The sequence below is a fragment of the Nelumbo nucifera genome, chromosome 1 (genome assembly GCF_055504915.1).
Source record: "Nelumbo nucifera cultivar China Antique chromosome 1, China Antique-T2T, whole genome shotgun sequence".
Classification (NCBI taxonomy): Eukaryota; Viridiplantae; Streptophyta; class Magnoliopsida; order Proteales; family Nelumbonaceae; genus Nelumbo; species Nelumbo nucifera.
The window spans coordinates 117,990,279-118,014,018 of record NC_142649.1 but is presented as its reverse complement, the minus strand read 5'-3'; the positions used below and the strand labels follow the sequence as shown (position 1 = coordinate 118,014,018).

At 39.6% G+C, this 23,740-nt stretch overlaps 1 protein-coding gene across 2 annotated transcripts; it reads left to right on the top strand.

The window, feature by feature from the left end:
- Positions 1–195: 195 nt before the first annotated feature.
- DJ1C (Class I glutamine amidotransferase-like superfamily protein) lies at positions 196–23,186 on the top strand. 2 transcript variants are annotated; one of them, XM_088893901.1, is made up of 9 exons: positions 196–330; positions 410–622; positions 741–941; positions 1,184–1,333; positions 1,445–1,624; positions 2,517–2,594; positions 6,470–6,670; positions 22,337–22,474; positions 22,548–23,186. In XM_088893901.1, the coding sequence occupies exons 2-9, from the start codon at positions 410–412 to the stop codon at positions 22,758–22,760; spliced, it is 1,374 nt and encodes a 457-aa protein (XP_088750027.1). In that variant the 5' UTR covers positions 196–330; the 3' UTR covers positions 22,761–23,186. The 2 variants fall into 2 exon arrangements, with proteins under 2 accessions (XP_088750027.1, XP_010263527.1); XM_010265225.3 differs by having other exon boundaries at positions 200–622.
- The last annotated feature ends 554 nt before the right edge of the window (positions 23,187–23,740 follow it).

The following is a 23,740-nucleotide window of genomic DNA, read 5'->3' as shown; positions in this document are numbered from 1 at the left end:
TTAAGGACCTATTCGTTTGCTCTGAAATCTAAATAATTACATTAAGAGATATATTAATATTGACGAACTTTTTTTCCCGACCATCGAGGCCGAGGGATTATCCATTGTTCAGGTCGCCCCGAAAGACAATAGACCATACTTTGGTTCAACCAGAACCGAAAAATATCCGGTGCCTTTTCTTTAAATGGATAAGGTAGCGTAGCTGCGGCGGGACTGAAGTGAGAGGTGAGAGGTGTGAAATTTTGGAGCGGGAGCATAAATCATAAATCCTTGCGCTCTAACTCGGAAGTCGGAACTCGCAACTCAGCTCGCCCCTGACCCCTGTATGCGGTAAGCATTAGCATATGGTGATGACTGATGATGGTTTTGTGATAGTGTGATGCCAATGGACGTTGCGTTTTGCCTGAAGATGGAATGTCTTCCTCTTCTCCCACCTTCTCCCCTCAAGTCCCCGTCTCTGCAACATCAACCAATTGCTCCAGCGCCCACGCGAATTCGCTCGTCATCCCTTAAACCTCTCGCTGCTCAACAGCGAAGGAGCTCTCTCTCTATACGCACGTCAAAATCAACAACCACTCTCACTCCAACGACAACGCCCGCTGCTCTCCCTCCTAAAAAGAAGGTTTCTCCTAACTCCTCTCTTTTGACCCAATATCCCTAAACCCTGAACTCTTAAGAAGGAAACAAAACTAGGTTTTAACTTTCGAAGTGTTTTAATCTCTTTCTTCATTTTGCCATAGGTTCTAGTTCCAATTGGATTCGGCACGGAGGAAATGGAAGCCGTTATCTTAGTCGGTGTTCTACGCCGGGCTGGCGCTGACGTGCTCGTTGCATCGGTCGAGTCGCAGCTCGAGATTGAAGCCTCCTCTGGAACCAGGTTGGTCGCTGACACCTGCATCTCAACCTGCTCGAACGACATCTTCGATCTCATTGCTTTGCCGGTGAGTCTTCTAGTTCTGCATTTCATTTTAACTGGATTATATCTTTTCATAGGTTATGCTGAGATTGACTAACCATTTCTTCTTTTCCTTATCCAATAACCTACCATCCAAATAGCTACTAATTGTATATTTACTAAAAAAACCAATTGTAATAGCTCTTCTTGCGAACTTCTATTTTTGATGGTTAATGTCGCAATGTTCATGGAGATACGCCCCTTATTTTATTTGTTTATTTCTTTTAGGGGGGAATGCCCGGCTCTGCACGACTCAGAGACTGTGAAATCCTCCGAAAGATTACGTGCAAACAAGCTGAAGAGAAAAGGTTATATGGTGCCATCTGTGCTGCTCCAGCAGTCACACTTCAACCGTGGGGTCTTCTTAAGAGGAAACAGGTATGATCTCTTATTCTTTGTGCGTAGGAGCTTTCCTTTGGGGCTAGCTTAAATTCTCTGTAAATCAATTTATGTTGGTGGGCTCATTTTGATATAGTTTGCTACTGCAAGACAACTTGTCATCCGGCGTTTATGGATAAGCTTCCAACGTTCTGGGCAGTTAAATCCAACAACCAAGTGTCTGGAGAGCTTACAACCAGCCGTGGCCCTGGAACAGCTTTTGAGTTTGCTCTATCTTTAGTAGAACAACTTTTTGGGGAGTCTACTGCCAAAGAGGTTGAAGGAACGCTAGTAAGTGTTGTAACTATGTCCTTTTATGGTTGCTTTTATTAAAATTTAATATTTTTGAGCCACATTAAGGGATTTATGCTACATATTGATATATAGTTCTTCTATTCCTGGTTAAACAAAAAAATGCCATCACCCATTGTTGGTTCCAGCTATCCGAACTCCTAGGAGGGATGTACTGGATACGGGTCTAACCTTTATCAGACTTTTGCAAAAAGTGGCAGGTCTTGTTTCTTGAGCCTTCATTATCATGCTTGTTAACATGAGATTTTACCATTACACCAAGTAATGTTCATTGAAAGAATACAGAAATGTAAGAGATTGGAGAATTTGAATTAGATATAGGAAAAAATGTTGAATTGTTCATTGGTTTGCTTTGAAGTCGATGGCTATTCATGCAATATTTGATATCCTCAATGTTTTGATATTCAGTCCCTGAGGCCCCTTGAAGCTGTAGAGTTTGGTGTGTCTTGTGAGCATTACAAGCCTTCACACACACACACACACACACACACACACACACACACACACACACACACACACACACACACATATATATATTAAGTATCCTTCCAGCGTTGCATAACCATTTTACTCCTAAATTTAGATACCGAGCAGGATACTTTGTGCAGATTAGAAGGTTCTAGACATTTTCAATCTCTCTTGTTCTTCCATATTTACTGTCAACAATTTTATAGTGAAGCGTACAGGTTTACTGGGCAGCATAAGGTCAATTATGAATATACTGTAAAGCTATTAAGTGCCAAAATACATAAAATCCTGCCAGAAGTTCTTTGATAACAGATCTTTGCACATAAATCCAGTTACAGTTTCTCACATTTTCTGCAAACTCCATGACAATTCATCTTATGCTGATGATGCTTTTCTGGTGTAGCTGTTCCATGCTCATGAAGATAATCCTAGAAAGGAAGAATTCAACAAAATTGAGTGGTCTGTTGACCATATCCCTCATGTAAGTATTTTATTTATTTATTTGCATTCTACTCTATGGGATCATTATATGTTCTATTGATAAAAAAATCATTTATATGTTCTTGCTTACATACCAGAGTCTGGTTGTTTATTCACTGTATTATGTCTTTTTTTATTCAAAGAACCTTTCCTTTGTTTCTATATTCAGTTACAATTCAAATTTAGGGATTTCTTTTTCCTCTCTCTTCCTGGTTTAGGCTTTTGTTCTGTGCAACTAGAATGCAACCTCTGAGCATATGTCAGAAATTTCCTTATTATCATTAGGATCTTTGTGCAAAGAAATAGGTATGGTGATTCTAATATCTACCAAGTGCTACAGTTGTAAAGTTTACCACTGTATTTTTGGACTTTTAACTAGATAAGCATGATGCCAACTCAAATGTTTTTGTAACAAAGGCTATTCATGGTAATTCAGAGCATGAAGATCTCTATTACATTATATTCTAGTTCACTGAAATTTGGAGTTACTCTATTTATAAAAAAATTGGAGTTACTCTTAGACACCATGGTACAGCAGGACTGGTAGGTTTATGCCATTACTATGACCTTTTTTGCAATAGATCATAGATCAGAAAAGTAAACATTCTTTTAAAAGAAATGGAATATTAGAACCAACATTTTTTTCTCTCAAATCTCAAACCAGCTGATTTCAAACTCACCATTGAGATATCCTATATTGTGTTAACAATGGACATGGCACTAAACAGAACAGAATGGCAAAACAGTATTCATGTAGCCAGCTCCATATAGTTAGGATAAGGCTTAAATGATGGTGATGATTTATTTCCACTTATGTTTTGATCCATCCTTTCCATCTATGTCATACAACTTCAAAACCTTATCTCAACCATTTCGGATCGGTTACATGCATCATGTTTGTATTCTGCTAAAGGTTAAGTATGTACATCATGTTATATTTGCAAAACAGTATTCATGTAGCCAGCTCCATATAGATAGGATAAGGCTTAAATGATGGCGATGATTTATTTCCACTTATATTTTGATCCATCCTTTCCATCTCTGTCATACAACTTCAAAACCTTATCTCAACCATTTCGGATCGGTTACATGCATCATGTTTGTATTCTGCTAAAGGTTAAGTATGTACATCATGTTATATTTGCCTAACCTGTTTCCCTTTTAGTGTTCACTTTGCACAGAATCAGTCTTTACTAGTTCCATAATCAGCTTTGCTGTTATTAGGGGTGAGCATGGGTCGGTTCGGTTCGGTTCCATGGCAGAACCTGGAAACTATCCTGTAAGGGTTGGTTCCAGGTTTTTGGAACCGGAGCCTACTCTGTGAAGGTAGTTCCAAGGCTACCTGTGAAACTCATTATTTCTTTACTCCCCCCACCCTTCCAAAAAAAACACTTGATTTTCAATAAATATAATATATAGTTTAAAACTTATATTATCTTTATCGATTAAATTGAGTAACTTAATATGTAGATTATCATTATATGGTTCAAAACTTATAATTTAAATTTAAACTTTGTAAGTATTACCTTTTACAGTTTTACATTATGTATTGTACACAATCAAATATTAAAATGAAAACAAATGAAATAACTTAAGTAACTCAATGGTCAAGTGAGACCATGGCTTTTGTAAGCATGAGTGCTTGGGTTCAAATCTTCACATCCCCGAAAGTATTTTGGTGTTTATTTAAAGGCAAGTTCCACCAAGGCCATCCAAGGCCGGATCATCGGGTCGGTTCAGGTAGGGTAAACCCCTAGATCCTGAAACCAGCCTGGGTGGGGGTTCGTTCCAAGAATTTGGAACCAGACACTACTCTGTAACAGATTGGGTAGGGTCAGTTCATGGCCAGTTCAAGGTCAGTTCCATTCGGTTCCGGGTAGAACCTACCCATTTCCACACCCCTAGCTGCTATGCAGCTAAGGCAGCTAGACTATACCTTGGTGTTTTGTCCTAGCAAGGGCAAGTTTATGCATAGGCAAGGAACTGAAGCATTGCCTAGGTGACAAAGATGAATGGATAAATATGTACATATCTTACAATATATGTATATAACTGTACATTAGTATCATACAATTACATGTTATAATAAAAATTAACTCAGCAAATGACCGAATGACAATTTAAACTTGTTTTTCAAAAGGAAACTCACAGTTTTTATATAACCTTCCTGGTTTAAAGTGAAACATACACATATACATAGGGATTATGAGCCCGGCTTTTAGCTCTTTGTAAAAATGGATTAACATGCATTCTGATTAGTATATAAAGGGACACAATTACTTATTTACCCATATTGAGATGTTTATTATATGCCTGCCCAAAGCAATTGGCCTCCAAGACTCCTAGATGACACTTCAAGTACACTGATTAGCTGCATGGTCAAATAATTTTCTTTCAACTTGTTTATTTTGTCTCCTATGACCCAGGAAGTCGAACACACACTATAGTATAGCACAAGCCTAAGACTGTAGTTGGATCAAGATGGAAATGGAATAGGTGAATTTCAGGATAGCCAATATCAAAGTTCCTTTAATCTGCTGTTTTGTGTTTGACTTCATGATGGACTGAAATTCAGAAGCTAACAGATTTTAAGCCTTCAATTCTGCATGTATTATTTCACAGTTCTTGAAGTTGTGCATGTGCATTGGAGTGGTGGGGGTCATTGATGTGGAATTGGGTCATGAGTGGAATGCAGTTCCATTTTCACTTCCAAGACCAAAAACAGCCTAAAAGACTTCAAGAAGTCATTTGGGGATTGCAAAATTACATCATCATTATGAATTGAATTTGGATCTTGATGAAACAACACTCTGATGAGAGGTCCACTAAGGGAATTCTTTTCTTATTGTAGGTAACTGAGATATAATGGAAGATAATTCAGTTCCATTAGGAGCTAGGAAAAGTCCATTATGCGAAAAGAAAGATGTATGGAATTGATTCCTAATCTAACAATTTTTTATTCATTAAATTGAATAACAAATTTAACTGTTGTGGGGCCAGTTAACCCTTTTTCCACTTTCCAGTCTGGTCAAGCTCTTAAAACCATTCTTCTATTCAACCTCTTTGTGGACAATTCATGTTTTTTTCACCCATAGGGCAGCCAATGAGATAATTGTGAATAGCTTCTTCATCTATTAGTTGGTTCTATGGAGTGAAATTTAGATAACCCTTAACGTATGCTCAATCCAACTCTGATTCTGATGTCCAATTGTGCATGACAGAGCTGCAGAGACAGCATCAGCTTAGCCTTGTTTGTGTATCCACCATTTCCTTTCTTGGCTATGGAGAATGGAATCCTTTGTGGAACTGTAAAACATAGAGTAATGAAATATAGTTGATCACTATTCTCAGTATATAGCAAGCGTAAAGATGCCATTGAAGTCAGACTCCTTGTACATGCTTATGATGATATCAGTGCATCCACTATCTAAACTTGTCCATCAATTGTCTCAGGTAAGAAAAAAGTGTGCCAATCATTGATGTCCCTGGCTTGAAGTTAATCGACTTTCTGAAAAAAAAAGTTTGTGATCGTTGTATAAGTTGCTCTACAAATCTCATTTGTATGTTGAATTGTACCTGCGGTTTTACAGAAAGAAATCATTTTCTTTGGAGCTAAATTTGATTGTTTTGCCAGTTGGTATTTCTGGAAGTTGTTAAATGATTTTGCAACTCATCTTTTCCAAATTTGTATCTTTATTCTAATTTTCTCTTTATTCAGAATCAGAAGAGAACCATTTATAGTGGGATGTCAGGATGAGGACTAATTTTGTCCATTGTGACAGAAATGCTTTCATTGTGCTGTTGGGAGTCGTTCATCAGCTACCTTTCTTATTAAAAGCTACCTAAAATAATTCTTATCATTCATCTACTTTGCAGGTTCTTATTCCAGTTGCAAATGGTACTGAAGAGATTGAAGTGGTAACTGTGGTTGATATTCTAAGACGTGCTAAAGCAGATGTTGTAATTGCTTCAGTTGAAAAATCTGTGCAAATTGTTGGATCTCAAGACACAAGAATTGTTGCCGACAAGACCATTGATAGTGTTGCTGACTCAATATATGACCTGATCATTCTTCCGGTGAGATAAATATGCTACCATCTAGCGTACAACAACTAATATTCATCTAATTAATTCTTTATATATATATATATATATATAAAAGACCTGTAGTGTTAAAATAAACTTCTTTCAATGTCTTCACCAAAAGCTGGTAAAAAGAAATGGAAAAACATAAAACATCTGTGTTCTTTACCTAGTGAGCGAGAGAAATGTGGTGAATATGGAGACGAGTTGGTTCTCTTTCTCCCCCGTTTTCTTCACCTAAATCGTCTATTCTTCGCCAGTGTTCATGGAGTCTGATGACTGTTAACACCGGCGACTGCTAACACCAGAGAACGGTTCAACGACAAACCCAGAAAGAATAAGAGGAGAATCAGAACTAGAAAAAACTGAGATGGAAAAGAGGTTTGTTAGAGTTAGACGAATGAGGGGTAGATTAGTCTTTTCAGTCAGTTTACGCTATGTGATGTGGCAGTTCTAATTAGACTTCCTGTCCCATACTTAAGTGGGGGCAGTTTAGTCTTTGTACTTAATTAAACCCCTAATCCACATTATGGTCGACTGGTAGGGTTTAGGCTACCAAGTTTGACTGATTTGTTCTTCTTCTTCACTTTCTTCTGGTTTGAACTGTAGAAGCCACTGAACAAACATGGTATCAGCTAAGTCTATTCCTCTCTGATCGTGACTTTTTTTTCCTGGACTGAGAATGGGGAACACAGACTCGACCTAGGTCTGAGAACACTTCAGTCCTTCTTCCTCTGCCCAGAACTTGATTGCTTTTCAAGAAAATAACTTCAGAATTAAGTGGATGGTTGACTGAAGCTCTCCAGTGAGGTTGGTTACTTTTTTTTTTGTGTTGTTAGTATTTTTGGGTTGAAAAAACTTCAAAATCTGCTCGGACTGATCAGAACCTAAAGAACTAGGTTGTTTGTAGCCTTGGTTCTCGGCAAAAAGGTCCAAGAACAGGCTGTGTTTATAGTGACCGAATGGTGTAAGGGTATGTTTGCCCTTTTGTGTGGGTCTGTAGATTCAAATCTATAAGGTTTTGAAACCTTTGTTGACCTGAATTGACTGACAAAGTACTGCAGTGGTAGTATTGATGGTTTTGGACTTATGTTGCCTTTGAAAAGGTCAGATAGATCTGTACCATGTGTGACAGCTATGGTCATGTGGTGGTGCTTGTGATGCTCACCCTCTATTGAGCAGCTTCAAGAGGGCTCGTATGTGGTTAGTGAGTTACTGAGTTACTGTCAATGTGGCTTATGGTTCTGTGTAATCAGTAGTGGTGTGAATAAGAACAAAAGTTTGTGTTTGTGGTGGAAGGAATGGCCGAATTGTCTACATCAATTTTCTGCATTGTTGTTGTTGTTGTCTGAATACTGGTTTACCTTTTGTTCTTTAATCTGAATGGTAGTTTACATAGTAGTGATTGATTGTGATTGGTTGTGAGCCTATAATCTGTGTTTGGAGATTGTTGTAGTGTCTGGAACATCAAACTCCTGACAGCAGTATTCGGTTGGTGACTGGGGATTCAGCATTAGAAGTAGCATTGGGAGGGCATCATGGCAGCAATTGGAGATGGTTGTAGTGATCAGAAACCTAGTGTGGTGATTTCCTCTGACTATCTGGGTGTGTAGATGACTTCAATTTAACTTAATGGTGAGAATTATGTGCCATGTCCAAGTTGGTGGAAGTTTTTCTCAAGGCAAAGAGGAAAGTGAAGCATGTGAAAGAAGATAAACCATCAACTGACTCTTCAGGGTTTGATGATTGGGAAAAGGAAGATGCCCAAATCATGACATGGTTATAGAATAGTATGGAACCCAAAATAAGTGCCAACTTTATGTTCTTAGATACAACTAAGGACATATGGGAACATGCCAAGAAGCTTTGTTCTGGGTAGGATGATACTACGAGGGTATATCGGTTCTATTAGGAGTATTTTGATCTATAGCAAGGGAATAAAACCCTAGAAGAGTACTATGCCAGTATGAAAAACCTCATAAATGAATTAAATGTCTATCATCCCCTAATTCCGGATGTTAAGGTTCAGCAACAACAGAGGGAGCAACTGGATGTCACTAGGTTCTTAGTGGGGCTGAAATCAGAGTATGAACCAGTTAGAGCCCAAATATTGGGTGGCTCTACTCTTCCTACACTCGAGGAAGTATTTGCAAGGCTCACAGGATCTCTTTGGGTTCTACAGAGAGTAGCCAGAGGAGGGGGGGGGAGGACATGGATCTCGAGGAGGTCGTGGTGGTTCCACGTTTGGCCGTGGTGGTGGTCGTGACTCAGGGGGAGGCCGTGGTAAAGGAAAATGTAACTCTACTAGGAAGTGTACCCACTGTGGCAGGAAAGGACATTCGGTGAATTTTTGTTATGATCTCCATGGCCCATCTTCTACATGGGCTAATCATGCAGTAGCTGATGGGGGTTGATGTCAGTGATAACCAACAGCCAGATCTCACAAAGGATTAAAGTATCGTTATCGGGTATCGTATCGGACCACTTGGATACGGATATAGATACGAATATGCTTTGGAAACGCATGGATACGGATGAAAAAACATGGAGACGCTTGGATACATCAAGAAATGCATATAAACTAGCGGGGACCCGTGCGATGCACGGGAAAATCTGAAAGATTTAACAATTTTATTTACTATTAATTAATATTAAATTAATAATCAAAATTTGTTGTTAATTAACTAAAAGTATTTAAAGTTGTTATTAATATCTAAAATTTTAATAATTTTATATTTCATTTAATGTTGATTTATAGAAAATAATTATTGTTAATTGAATATGAACAAATATTTTTTAATAAATTTAGTTTTATTAATAATTTGTAGTAATTTAATGATTTTTATTTTTTTAAATGAAATTTTGATTAACTTTAAATAAATAAAATAATTACAAAAGCTAACATTTTTTATTAATTCCACTAATAATTAACAATTATATAGGAATGGCAACGGGGTGGGTTCAGGGCGGGGCACCCCATCCCTGTCCTTGCCCCATAGTCAAGACACTCTACCCCATCCCTACCCTGTCCCCAGTGTCAGGCGGGTTCAGAGCAAGGCAACCATTCCTCAATGTTGAGCGAGTTCAGGGGCAAGGCACCCCACTCCTCATTAAGGATGGGGAATCCTCGAATTTCCCCGCCCCGTCTCCAGTATTGGGTGGGTTTAAGTAGAGGTGTAAATTGGGTCGTGTTGGGCCGACACGACATGACCCGCATGTGGCCCGCTCAAAGTGCAAGTTGTGCCATGCTATAATTAATTCTGTTAATTAATAAATACAACATTTTTTAAAATACTGTTAGTTATTAAAAATTATGAAAAATACTGCAATTATAAATACTTTTAATTAAATACTGCAATTAATAATGCTAATTAATTAATACTGAATTTTTCTAATACTATTAATCAATAAATACTATATTTTTCAATAAATACAGTATTTTTTAATACTATTAATACTGTAATTAATATTTTTAGTTAATTAATACCGTAATTTTCTAATATTGTTAATTAATTAATAATGTTATTATTATTATTATTATCATTATTTTGTTTTTATGGAATAAAATTGCAACAGCAAATTGAAAATAACAAAATAAAATTTAATTACACATCAATCATATAAATAACATAAATAATCCAAACATTTTCAAATAGATGGCAACATCAAAAAACACAAAGTATCTAATAAAATTGCAACAACAAATTGGAAACACATCAATCACATAAATAAAGCAAGTATTTTCAAATAGATGGCAACAACAAAAACACAAATAATCTACACCAAGCATTCTAAACACAAAATTATAATAAATAAATGCTGTAATTAATTAATACTGTTAATTATTAAAAATACTGTAATTATGAAAATACTATTAATTAAACCAACCCGTACTTGTATGGGTTGTAGAACCTCAAAACCCATTCTTCAAGCAAAAAAACCTTCCCCGTTGCTGCTGTTAGGGAGGGTAGGGATGGGTACCCACCGAATAGGGTAGAAATTGCCATCCCTAGTTTAAATATTGCATTCACTTGTCACTATATCAAAGCATGAATTGCCATACCTAATTATTAAAAATACTGTAATTATATAAATATAATTAAGTGTAATTTTTTAAAAATAATTACTGTTAATTATAAAATAACATATAATGTAATTAAATATAATTTTTTAAAAATAATTACTGTTAATTATAAAATAACCATATGTTATGATTTTTTTAATTATAAAATAATTACTGTTAACTATAAAAATAATTACTTTTAATTTTCTGATAACATTGTTAGTTACATATTTTCGGATTTTCAGAAACATAGTTACATTGTTTTTGGTTATTTTTTTTGAAAATATTGTTATTTAATAAATACATTATTTTTAAACAAATACTGTAATTAACAAAATATTGTATTTATTAAAAATACTGTTAATTAATTAAATACTGTAATCATGAAAAATATTGTAATTGTTAAATTATTGTTCATTAATAAATACATTATATTCAATAAATACTAATTATTAATACTTGTAATTAATAAATACTGTTAATTATTAAAATAAATACATTATTTGTAATAACTACTGTAATTACTAATACTTCTAATTAATAAATACTGCTAATTACTAAAAATACTGTAATTATTTAAATGTAATTTTCTGATAATTTTAAAATAACCAAATGTTGATTTTTTGTTAATTATATAAATAATTACTGTTAATTTTCTGATAATTATATAAATAATTACATCAATGTAATTACTGTTAATTATTTAAATGTAAATAAAGGTAATTTTCTGATAACTACTGTTAAATATAATTAAATACTGTTAAGTAATAAATACTGTTCATTAATTATAACTAAATACTGTATTTAATATTAATTAATAAATACTGTTAATTAACTAAGTACTGTATTTATTGAAAATACTGTTAATTAATAAATACTGCAATTTTTAATAATTACCGTTTAAAGTATTTAACTATAAATAAATACAGTCAATTAATAAATACTGTATTTATTGAAAATACTGTAAATTAGTGTTAATTAATAATAAATACTGTTAATTATAAAATTACCATATGTTGATTTTTGTTAATTATACAAAATAATTACTATTAATTTTCTGATAATTACTTAGAATTATAATTAAATAGTGTAAATTAAATACTGTATTTTCTACACTAATGTTAATTATTAAACATTATAAAAAATAATTACTGTTAATTTTTTAATAATTACTGTATAGTGAAGGAGAAATGGTTTTGTTATTGTTATTACAAACAGGCATGCTTCCCTTTCAGTAAACCTTGTTTTGGCTCATCCTCTAATCTATAAAGGCTCGAGTGTGAAAGATAAGATATGGAAGTGAGAACGAATCTGAATCTTAGCATCCAAATTCATATGGAAATAGAGACTCGTTAGGTATGTTTGTGTGCAACATATTGAATGCTAAGGATCAATCAGGGCAATCAGGTGAGCACTGAGCAGGATTCCATCCTTTCCAATAGAGTATTATAATATTAGTTTTGTGTGTTGTGGTTTATTTGGGGGGGCTTAATTTAATGGGATTAGTGACAAAGATCACAGAAATTCATGGAAATTTTGTGGTTTGCCTATTATAGCCCAAATTAAGGAGATTCATGGGGAAGGTTGCCAAAAATTAATGAATTTTTGACCAAATTTGAAAATCAAATAAGCACTCCGATATGAAAATTTAAATAGCCTATTGTAGGTGGAATTAATGGCATACATGGGCGGGAGACGCTCGGGAAGTCCAAACGTCTCCGGCTCTACTTTATTTCACAAAAGATTGATTGGATGTGGGCTAATTACGTGAATTAAAAAAATAAGAAAAATAAAAAAACAGAAAATTAGAATGGGGGTTTCCTGACAGGAGAGGGCTGCTGACATGGCAGGACTGATTTTAATATATATAGATTCCATAAATATATTAATAACATTACATTTAAGGCTAAAATAGTCAAAATTTATGTATAAATGCATATGAAATGTATATTCTAATGGTATTTGTGAATAAATATATTACAATTAATATAGCGGGATGCATAGAAATCATACAATTTTTATTGATAATGTATCAATCTTGAGTCCTAAAATGTATTATATATAAATTTTCACAAATTAATACATGGCAAAGCTATTATTTATTTTCAATTAAAGTTCATGTCACAAAACACATGCAATTATTATACGTAATTATTGTATCAATTGTTTTTATTTTTATATTTTTACATTTTAACATTAACTAAATAATCAACTAAAAAAATTAATTCTCAAATGTTTGGTAAACAATAAAAATGTTATTATAAAATGTAATTAAAATATCAATTAATAATTTATAAAAACATATAGTCTTAAATTAAACTCTCTCAAAGATACTAAAATTTCTAAGATACATATCGTGTGCAAATCCATAATTTTTAATTACTAAACTTATTATATTATTATTAATATTATTATTTTTCTAATTTTATGAAATAAATTGTCATTTTTTGTAAATAATAAATATATTTTTATTTAATGCAAATTATAATGTTAATTAATAATTTATAAAATTTTTAAGATACATTTCACATTCAAATTTATAAATTTTAAGTACTAAAATTATTATTCTATTATTAGTATTTTTATTTGTATAAATGTTTTGAGATTAAAAACCTCTTTTTGATATGAATGCGGATTTGAGAAATTATTTACTCCATAGTTTATAAAATATTAAATTTAAATAATATTATTTAATCTTTACTTGGAATTATTGAACATAAATATATGTTATTTGTTAGGATTACATGTAAGCATTAATAAATAATTATTTTGTTTCACTTTTTAACAAGAGCTAATGGTTGCCTTAGTGGCATACAGATGTGTTCAAGTTTGCGTGCATGCGTAGTGACTCGGGTTCAAGCCTCGTCAGTTGTTGTTTTTTTAAATTAGATGCGCGAACGTGCGAAAATGCGAATCACTCTGTATTGGCGTGTATCGACCGATACAATACGATACAGTTTAATACTGATGCGTATTGTTCCGATATGGACGATTCAGAGGATACGTACCTGTTCGTAGCGTTTCCCGTATTTCTTATGACCGATACTGATACGATACGCCCCGTATCGGGCGTATAGTGTTGATATTTAAATCATTGGATCTCACACCTTCCACATCTACATCTGTTTCCGGGAAGGAGATGATGAGTGTACCGCACAATGAGTATGAGAGGTTCCTTCAGGTTACTTCACAACATACTACAACCACCTTTGCTCACTCAAGTATAGCTTGTCTGACATCCAAACCCTCTCCTTGGATTATTGACATCCTAACCCAAGACCTATGCCATTGTTGCATTTCAGACCGCTGGCTATTAAGCTGAACACTGACCTAATTACAAAAGGAAAGCCCCCTTTCAGACTAGAAAAATGGTGGACCTCTCACAAGAATTTTAAGAAGCTGGTAGTTGGTTGGTGGGAGGAGTGTGAAGTAGAGGGATGGGCTGGATTCAGGCTTTTACAAAAATTAAAATTCCTGAAGAGGAAGTTGAAAAATTGGGGAAAAGAACAATATAGAGCCTTGAAGATGAGAAAAGGAAGATGCTCATGGAATTGGATGAATTAGATGTAAAAGAGCAAAATGGCACTTTAGATGATTCAAGAGTGAGATGGCTGAAAGGAGACAACAATTCTAGGTTTTTCCATGTTTATGCATCGGGAAGACGTAGGAAAAACTTCATTTCCAAAATAAGAGTGAACCAGAGAGAAGTGGAAAATCCTGAAGAAATCACAGAAACCTTCCTCTCCTATTTTAAGAGCCTATACTCTAGGGAAAGCCAGTGCAGGTTCAGATTGAGCAGATGGAAAGGGTCGACCTTGTCGTTAGATAAGAAAGCCTGGATGGAAAGAAGCTTTGAAGAGATAGAAATCAAAGAGGCAGTGTTCAGCATGGATGGAGATAGGGCACTTGGCCCAGATGGATTCCCATTATTCTTCTTTCAAAAATGTTGGGAAATTGCTAAAGAAGACCTGCTAAAGTTTTTTAGGGAGTTTTACTCCTTTGCCATTGTAAACAAAGGCTTAAAACTCAACTTTTCTGTGTTTATTTCCAAAGGAAGGGGAATTTTGGAAGTTAAGGACTATAGACCAATAAGTTTGGTAGGGTGTGCCTACAAAATTTTGGCGAAAGTTCTATAGAAGACTTAAAGTTCTAGGAGATTTGATTCTCCAAATCAGTTTGCCTTTGTCAAAGGAAGACAAATTGTGGATATTATTTTAATTGCAAACAATGTGTAGAAGACAGAAAGGCTCTTGGGAAGCCGAGGATACTAGTCAAGTTAGACCTTGAAAAGGCCTACAACAAAGTTGATTGGGATTGTATCTTGGATTGCTTGAGATTGAGAGGTTTCGGTAGTAGATGGATTAAGCGGATCAAAGGCTGCATTGGCTCATCTTGGTTTTCAATGCTCCTAAATGGAGAGCCTAAGGGCTATTTCACGGCTAGTCGAGGGCTTAGACAGGGTTGCTTGCTTTCTCCTCTCCTTTTTACCCTGGTCTTCAATTTTCTTTTTGATAAAGCCAAGCTACTAAACCTGGTTAAGGGCTTTGAAGTGGGGAGAGATTTGGTTCAGATATCTCATTTGCAATTTGTTGATAACATCATCTAATTCTTGGATGCTTCCTTAGAAAACATCTCTAATGTGAAAAGGGTACTTGAAGCTTTCGAATCAGTCACTGGGTTGAGGGTCAACTTTAGCAAAACCAGCATTGTACCCATAAACTCAGTAGAAGAGGATCTTCTAGAGAACTTCAAATCTTTACTGGATTGTAAAGTGGAAAACCTCCCTATTTCCTATTTAGGAATGCTCCTTAGAGGCAACTCAAGAACCCTAAGCTTTTGGGGGCTAGTGGTGAAGTGTGAAAAGAAACTAGCTTCCTAGAAAAAATGCTATCTGTCAAAAGGGGGCAGACTCATTCTCTTAAAGGCCTCTCTAGCAACTTACCAATCTATTACCTTTTAGTCTTCCAAATTCCATCTAAAGTGAGAAACCTCTTAGAGAAAATCCAAAGAAACTTTCTTTGGGACGGAGGGGGGGAAAAAACTACTTGGGAAGTTGGAATCAAGTGAGTAAGCCGAAGGAGGAGGGAGGATTGGGAGTTGGGCATCTAAAAGAGAAAAATACCTCTCTTTTGAGTAAGTGGTTGTGGAGATTCCCTATAGAGTCCGATGCTCTTTGGGAAGCTGTCATCTCAAGTAAATATGGAATAAGTGCAAATGGGTGGGATAGTAATCTTCATTTGAATCGGGTAAAGAATTCAAATCCTTGGAAAGGTATTGATGTAGCGCAATCCGACTGCTCCCTGTAGGAGATGATCTGGTTACCAGCAACGACAGGAACTGAGGAACCTGCAAGAGATGAATCAGAGAACCTGGGGTGGCTTACCCGGTGAGGACACTCCGATGGTTAAGTTAGCACTTAGTTGTGAGCTTGAAGATGATATCAAATTATGAGAGAGCTAGAGAGCAGAGATTACACATCTTCTCTTTTTTTCCTTTTCTTTTACCTCTGGGGGGTGAAGCCTTTATATACTGGAGTCCTTGCGGGTTTGGTGGAGTAGTTCCTGGATCCCCGCTGTGATAGGATCTGTTTCTGTATTAGTTGGGCATAATGCCACCAACCGGTAAGGTTGCCCATTTCTGCCTGAGTCGGGGAGTGGGTGAGCTAATATAGCCGTTACAAGATACGATCCCGTAAGACCCGGGGTACGATGGTGAGGTCCTTGGAATTACCACGCGGCGGTCGGTCTGACTGGGAGGCGAGCTGCTTGTAAGGTGCCAGGCTGCATGATGGCGAGTTGCCTAGTGGCGAGCTGCCTGTGAAGTGTTGGGCTGCTTGGTGGCGAGCTGCCTGTGAGGTGCTGAGCTGCCTGTGGAGTGCCGAGCTGCTTGGTGGTGGGTTGCCTGTGAGGTGTCGAGCTGCTTGGTGGCGAGCCACCTGTGAGGTGCTGGGCTGCTTGGTGGCGAGCTGCCTAGTGGCGAGTTGCCTGTGAGGTGCCGAGCTGCTTGGTGGCGAGCTGCCTGTTGAGTGCCGGGCTGCTTGGTGGTGAGTTGCCTAGTGGCGAGCTGCCTGTGAGGTGCCGAGCTGCTTGGTGGCGAGCTGCCTGTGAGGTGCCGAGCTGCTTGGTGGCGAGCTGCTTGTGAGGTGTTGAGCTGCTTGGTGGCGAGCTGCCTGGTGGTGAGTTGCCTGTGAGGTGCCGAGCTGCTTGGTGGCGAGCTGCCTGGAGGTGAGCTGCCTGTGAGGTGCCGAGCTGCTTGGTGGCGAGTTGCCTGGTTGTGAGCTGCCTGTGAGGTGCCTGGTGGTGAGCTGCCAGTGAGGTGCTGAGCTGCTTGGTGGCGAGCTGCCTGGTGGTGAGCTGCCTGTGAGGTGCCGAGCTGCTTGGGGGTGAGCTGCCTGTTAAGTGTCGGGCTGCACCTAGTTGTCATGAGGTGCCATGTGTCATAATGTCATTGGAGGGCCAAATCCTCCCTCATCATTTGCCCCCCACTCCCGAGCTGAAAGTAACCCGGCGAAGGGGAGTAGATTGCTCCTTCTGGCCTGAAATGACTAATTCGATGAGCTCGTAAGCGCTGATTCAATTCCTTAGGCTCTGGGAGCGACTCGCAGTCCACTCCTGGGTTTTGCCCATGCCGAAGAGGCGACTGGGTCTTATATGCCCATGCCAAGGAGGCGACTGGGACTAGTTCGCCCATGCCGAAGAGGCGACTGGGTCTTATGTGATATTTTATCCCTTAGGCGCCGGGAGCGACTTGTAGTCCACTCTCCTTGATCTTGCCCATGCTGAAGAGGCGACTGGGTCTTATGTGGTGCTGAAGTCTCCGCCAGTTCGGTACTTTTGCTCTTAGGCACTGGGAGCGACTTGTAGTTCACTCTCCTTGATCTTGTCCATGCCGAAGAGGCGATTGTGTCTTATATGCCCATGCCAAGGAGGCAACTGGGACTAGTTCGCCCATGCCGAAGAGGCGACTGGGTCTTATGTGGTGCCGAAGTCTTTGCCAGTTCGCCAGTTCGCTAGTGGGCTAGGTTGCCAGGTCGACGCCCGTGCCAGGCTGCCAGGTTGGCGCCAGGGCTAGGTCGCCAGGTCGCTTGTGCCTCGTCATTTGGTCTGCTTCCAAGTGGTCGATGACTCAGAGGCCGAAGTGGAGCTGCCTAGGTGCCGAGTTGCCTGTGAGGTGCTGAGCTGCCTGTGAGGTGCCGGGCCGACCAGGTGCCGGGTTGCTTGTGAGGTGCCGGGCTGACCAGGTGCTGGGCTGACCAGGTTTAGGGTTGCCTATGAGGTGCTGGGCTGACCAGGTGGCGAGCTGCTTGTGAGGCGCTGGGCTGACCAGGTGCAGGGTTGCTTGTGAGGTGCCTAGGTGCCGAGTTGCCTGTGAGGTGCTGAGCTGCCTGTGAGGCGCCGGGATGACCAGGTGCCGGGTTGCTTGTGAGGTGCCGGGCTGACCAGGTGCTGGGCTGACCAGGTGTAGGGTTGCCTATGAGGTGCTGGGCTGACCAGGTGGCGAGCTGCTTGTGAGGCGCTGGGCTGACCAGGTGCAGGGTTGCTTATGAGGCGCCGGGCTGACCAGGTGCAGGGCTGCCTGTGAGGCGCTGGGCTGACCAGGTGCCGAGCTGGATTGATGAGCTTCGTTGCTCTTTAGAGACCTGTAAGGAACTAAATGTCAGAGGACCTGAGGTGGCTAACCCGGTGAGGTCACTTCGATGCTTAAGTCAGTACTCTCATAGTAGACTACGAGCTAAAAATCACAAAGTCTGAGAGCTAGAACTTGCTTACTTGCTTCTGGGGTTGGTGCCTTTATATAGGCATTGTTTGGCGTGGGCTTCACGCACCATATCCGAGATTTCTGCAAGGTCGTCTAAGTGGCTTGAGATTCCTGGAGGTAACCGCCATGCACGTTGACCACCCTTCAGATCGTTCGGCACGTGGGCCAACTTCCAAGGATCGTGAGAGTGTTTGGGTATGCATGCCGAATTCGTCGGCGAGCATGTCTTGCAAGTCGCCAAGTCGGCGTGTGCCAGGCCGCCTGGTGGGCGCCCTAGAGCTATGATTGCGTTGCATCAGCCTCGTGATGCCGGTCACCCACTCCTACAAGAAGCTACTAGGAACTCAACCTTCGGGGACAGTACCATTAACTTTAGGTCGCCAGCTCGCATGGGAGCCTTGGAAGGCTTGACCAGCAAGGGCGCCCATGTAGTCTGTTGGCCGCCAACTCCCACGGAAGCCACGAAGAGCTCATCTTTGTAGAGGGGACCTCGCGAAGAGGACTGGTGAGGTTTTATCTGAATTGAAAGTAAAGTTGGTAGAGTTGCTTAGTCTGTTAGCTTTCTGCATAGTTTTTGAGTTCATAAAAAATGGAAACTATAAAGCGAGAGCTTTAGTTTCTAAAAGTGAGGACTTATCTTTCTGGGAGAAGAGGACTTAGCTTTTTGTAGGATGAGAGCTTAGCTTCTTGTAGCGTTTCCCACAGAACCATAGAGGGTTCAATGAATGTTGCGCCGACTACAGGAGGGAGTGGCGCGTTCACTTGTGCAGTCGCTTGGGGCATCGTCAGCGCTGTGACCTCAGCTACAGTAAGCGGTATGGTGAACCTATGCAGATAGACGGGAACTGAGGTTGTCGGAGACGTGCACTTCGTTGTTTTGTCCGGCGTTGCTGGAGGAAGCCATGGATTTGTTTATGAGCTTGAGATTTTTGAATGGAGACAAGGGCTTTTAGTAGCAGTTCCCACAGACGGCGCCAATGATGTGGCGCAATCCGGCTGCTCCCTACTGGAGACGATCTGGCGACCAGCAACTACGGGCTCGATGAACCTGCAAGAGATGAATCAGAGAACCCAGGGTGGCTTACCCGGCGAGGACACTCCGATGGTTAAGTTAGCACTTAGTTGTGAGCTTGAAGATGATATCAGATTATGAGAGAGCTAGAGAGCAGAGATTACACATCTTCTCTTTTTTTCCTTTTCTTTTACCCCTGGGGGGTGAAGCCTTTATATACTGGAGTCCTTGTGGGTTTGGTGGAGTAGTTCCTGGATCCCCGCTGTGATAGGATCTGTTTCCGTGTTAGTTGGGCATAATGCCACCAACCGGTAAGGTTGCCCATTTCTGCCTGAGTCGGGGAGTGGGTGAGCTAATATAGCCGTTACAAGGTACGATCTCGTAAGACGCGGGGTACGATGGTGAGGTCCTTGGAATTACCACGTGGCGGTTGGTCTGACTGGGAGGCGAGCTGCCTGTAAGGTGCCAGGCTGCATGATGGCGAGCTGCCTGTGAAGTGTCGGGCTGCTTGGTGGTGAGCTGCCTGTGAGGTGCTGATCTGCTTGGTGGTGAGCTGCCTGTGGAGTGCCGAGCTGCCTGGTGGTGGGCTGCCTGTGAGGTGACGAGCTGCTTGGTGGCGAGCTACCTGTGAGGTGCCGGGCTGCTTGGCGGCGAGCTGCCTGGTGGTGAGCTGCCTGTGAGGTGGTGGGCTGCTTGGCGGCGAGCTGCCTGGTGGTGAGCTGCCTGTGAGGTGCCGAGCTGCTTGGTGGCGAGCTGCCTGTGAAGTGCCGGGCTGCACCTAGTTGTCATGAGGTGCCATGTGTCATAATGTCATTGGAGGGTCAAATCCGCCCTCATCAGGTATAGCCTCTTCACACTTCTTTTTTTCCTTTCATCAGATGTAAAGTGGGAAATGGTAATAAAATAAAATTCTGGAAAGATTTCTGGTGGGGGAACACCACCCTAGCAGAATCCTTCCCACGAATCTCTAATCTTTCTTTAGACCGAGATGCAACTGTCTCTTGTATCCCAGATATTTCAGCTGATAACAACTTGAACCTGAACCTTAGAAGGCCCCCAAGGGACAGAGATATCAGACCTCTTGGACTTCTTTCATACCATTAAAGAAGTCTACACTTCCCCTCATTCCATTGGCACCCGCGTGTGGACCCTCCACCCAAATGGTGATTTCTCTTCCAAATCTATGTTCAAGGCTCTAATTGCTGGTGAACAGAGTTCCACTTTCCCATTTAAGAAGATCTGGAGCAGTCATATTCCGCTAAGAGTCTGCTTCTTTGTTTGGGAAGCGTGCCTACAGAGAATAAATACTTGTGACCTTCTTCAGAAAAAAAGTTTGGGAAGATCCTATATTTCTCCTCATGCCTGTGTGCTATTGCCTAAGAGAAGGTGAATCAGCTGATCATCTACTTATTCATTGCAATTTTTCTCAAAAGATCTGGTGCCATTTCTTAAACCTGACTGGCTATAGTTGGGTCTTTCCAAAGCATATTCAGGAGTTTCTCCATCAGTGGCATGGTTCAGGCCTGAGCAGAAGAGGTAAAGTGTAATGGCAAACGGTGTTACATGCAGTACTGTGGGGAATTTGGGAGGAAAGAAACAGGTATGTATTTGACAACAAAATCAGATCTCTTGAAGAACACCTCAGATATCTCCTTTCAATGTAATTTCTGGACTGCTAATTCCGAGCTGTTCCAAGGACTCTATCTCAATGACCTTAACAGAAATATCCAAATGATCTTGTTTCTTCCATTTTACCCTCAACCAATCCAGAGACTACAGATACCTCATAATGGAGGGATGACTTTAAGCTTTGACAGAAGTGCTGCAGGCAATCCTGGTGTAGCTGGGATAGGGGGTATTTTGAGGGATGATCTGGGTAATATCTGTTGGGTTTTTAGTAGCCCAATTGGTTATGCCGATTCAACAAAGGCTGAAGTTATGGTTTCTCTCACTGGAATCAGAATAATAAAAAGGTTGGGCGTTCAGAACTTATCCATTGTAGACTCTGCTAATACTATCAATGGCTGAAGAACAAGGAAGGGGGCCCTTGGAGGTTGAGTCATTATCTGGCTGAGGCTAGAGACTCGTTGGAAAATATAAACGCAAACTTGCTGTGGATATCGAGGGAGTTGAATCATATTGCAGATGGTTGAGCTAAAATAGGAGCAAGACTAGAAAATCTGTACAATAGGCTTCCCCCCTTGTAATTTTTCTCTTTAGCTGTTTGGGTTTTCTTTCTTCCGTGCAGTACATCTGCTCATGTACTTCATGCTGCTTTAATGAAATCTGGTTAACCTTTTCTCGAAAAAAGAAAAAACATCTGCCATTACTCTCCCATCCTATAGGGGACACAGGGTGGGATGGTGGGATCCAGCCACTGGGACAGTGTTTTCTTTGCTTTGTGTACATGGATTAACCTCCTTTGTCTCACCCCCACCTGAAAGCATTACCAAATATCTCTCTCTCCATGATGTGATATAATGATCAATGCAATGTTATCAGGCTTGGACTGGGTACAAAACTGTAATGCTCAGTAGGTCATGGTTTTACTGGTTAATGGCTGGTTAGCCTGTTCAAACCATGAAAACCCATAATTTAACTGGGACCCAAACAATCACTTGCTCACCAGTCTGACTTCTGACATCATTGGGTCAATGTTCAATTGACTGTATTTCTAAGCGAATATTCATCATGTCACCTTGTTGGACTATAAAATTTGCTACCTGATTGTCGTAAAATTCATATTGGCCATGTTATAATCTTGGACTCGTCCTTTCATTTTATCCAACATGATTGTAGGGATGATTGATTAAACCTAAGTTTTCAGGGAGGGTTTGCAGGAGCTGAGCGGCTTCACAAATCCAAGGTTCTGAAGAAGCTACTCAGGGAACAAAAATTATCTGGAAGAATATATGGATCCATATGTTCATCACAAGCAGTCTTGCAGAAGCAAGGTTTAATCGAGGTAATGTGCAGGAAGTTCATGTCAGACCCATTGTAGATAATTATTAAGGTTTCTGCGTCTTCTTGCTGTACAGGATAAAAGAGCCACAGCTCATCCTTCTGTTGTGGGCAAACTCACCAGCCAAGTTGTTGATAGTGCTGGAGTGGTAATTGATGGTAAACTGATCACGAGCAGAGGACTTGCCACTGCAACAGATTTTGCCCTGGCTATTGTGAGCAAACTTTTTGGTCATGCAAGGGCAAGAAGTGTAGCAGAAGGCCTTGTTTTTGACTACCCAAGCAACTAGAAAGGCCAGTTATTCAATGTTCTATGGATAAATGGAGGTCTTCAGTTTTCACAATCGACAGAAATTAAATGTTTTATCACCCACTCTCCCTGGAACACCGTTTGAATCTGGTTCAAAGCCATATAGTTGTCAATTATGTTGCCAAAGGTGTCGTTGCTTGTCTCTAACAATTACCAACTACTGCGGATTGCTCTGATTCTGTACTCAAATTCTGATCCTGTTGCCAAGCACGTGTAGATGGAAATCAACAGGGACAAATTAACTGTTAAATTGTTGGGATGTAATCGCTGGCCTCATCTTCGGGGCTTGTTATGCAGGCAAAGTCTTCTAAAATGAAAAACATGTATTTATTGTGGCATACGATAGCAGTGATTTTTCTATAATTTCTTTAAAATAATTGTGCACTAAGATTTGAAACAGTTGGAATTAAGGCTATGGTGATGAACTGATGATTAATTCCCCATACAATTATTTTATTCGGCTGAATAATTTACAGCCCTCCTTGTTTGTAATTATATATTTTTTTATTCCCGAACTTTACTCCATGTGGAGGGGGGACCACCCAAGGAATGCTTTAACCTTTGTCAAAAGAAGGTAAAAAAATAACAGGGGAGGCTTAGCCCACCTTGCCCCGAGCCTAGTGGTGTCGATTGGACTGGAATTGGTCCAATCCAATCCAGTCCAATGTGCGTTCATTAGAAATGGACTAGGTCCAATCCAATCCAATGAATAATTTGGATGATTTTGGATCGATCCAATTCAATATTTGACCATCTAATTTGTTCAAATTTATTTTGACTTGGGTTGATTTCAACCCAAACCTAGTCCATTGACACCTATATTCTTATCTTATATCAATGGACTGGATATTGGCTTAATCCAACCAAATCCAATACAAATTTATTATGAACCGACAAGGTCCAGTCCAATCCATCCAAATTGATTTTGGACTGGACGAGGTTCAGTCCAAAACCGGTCCA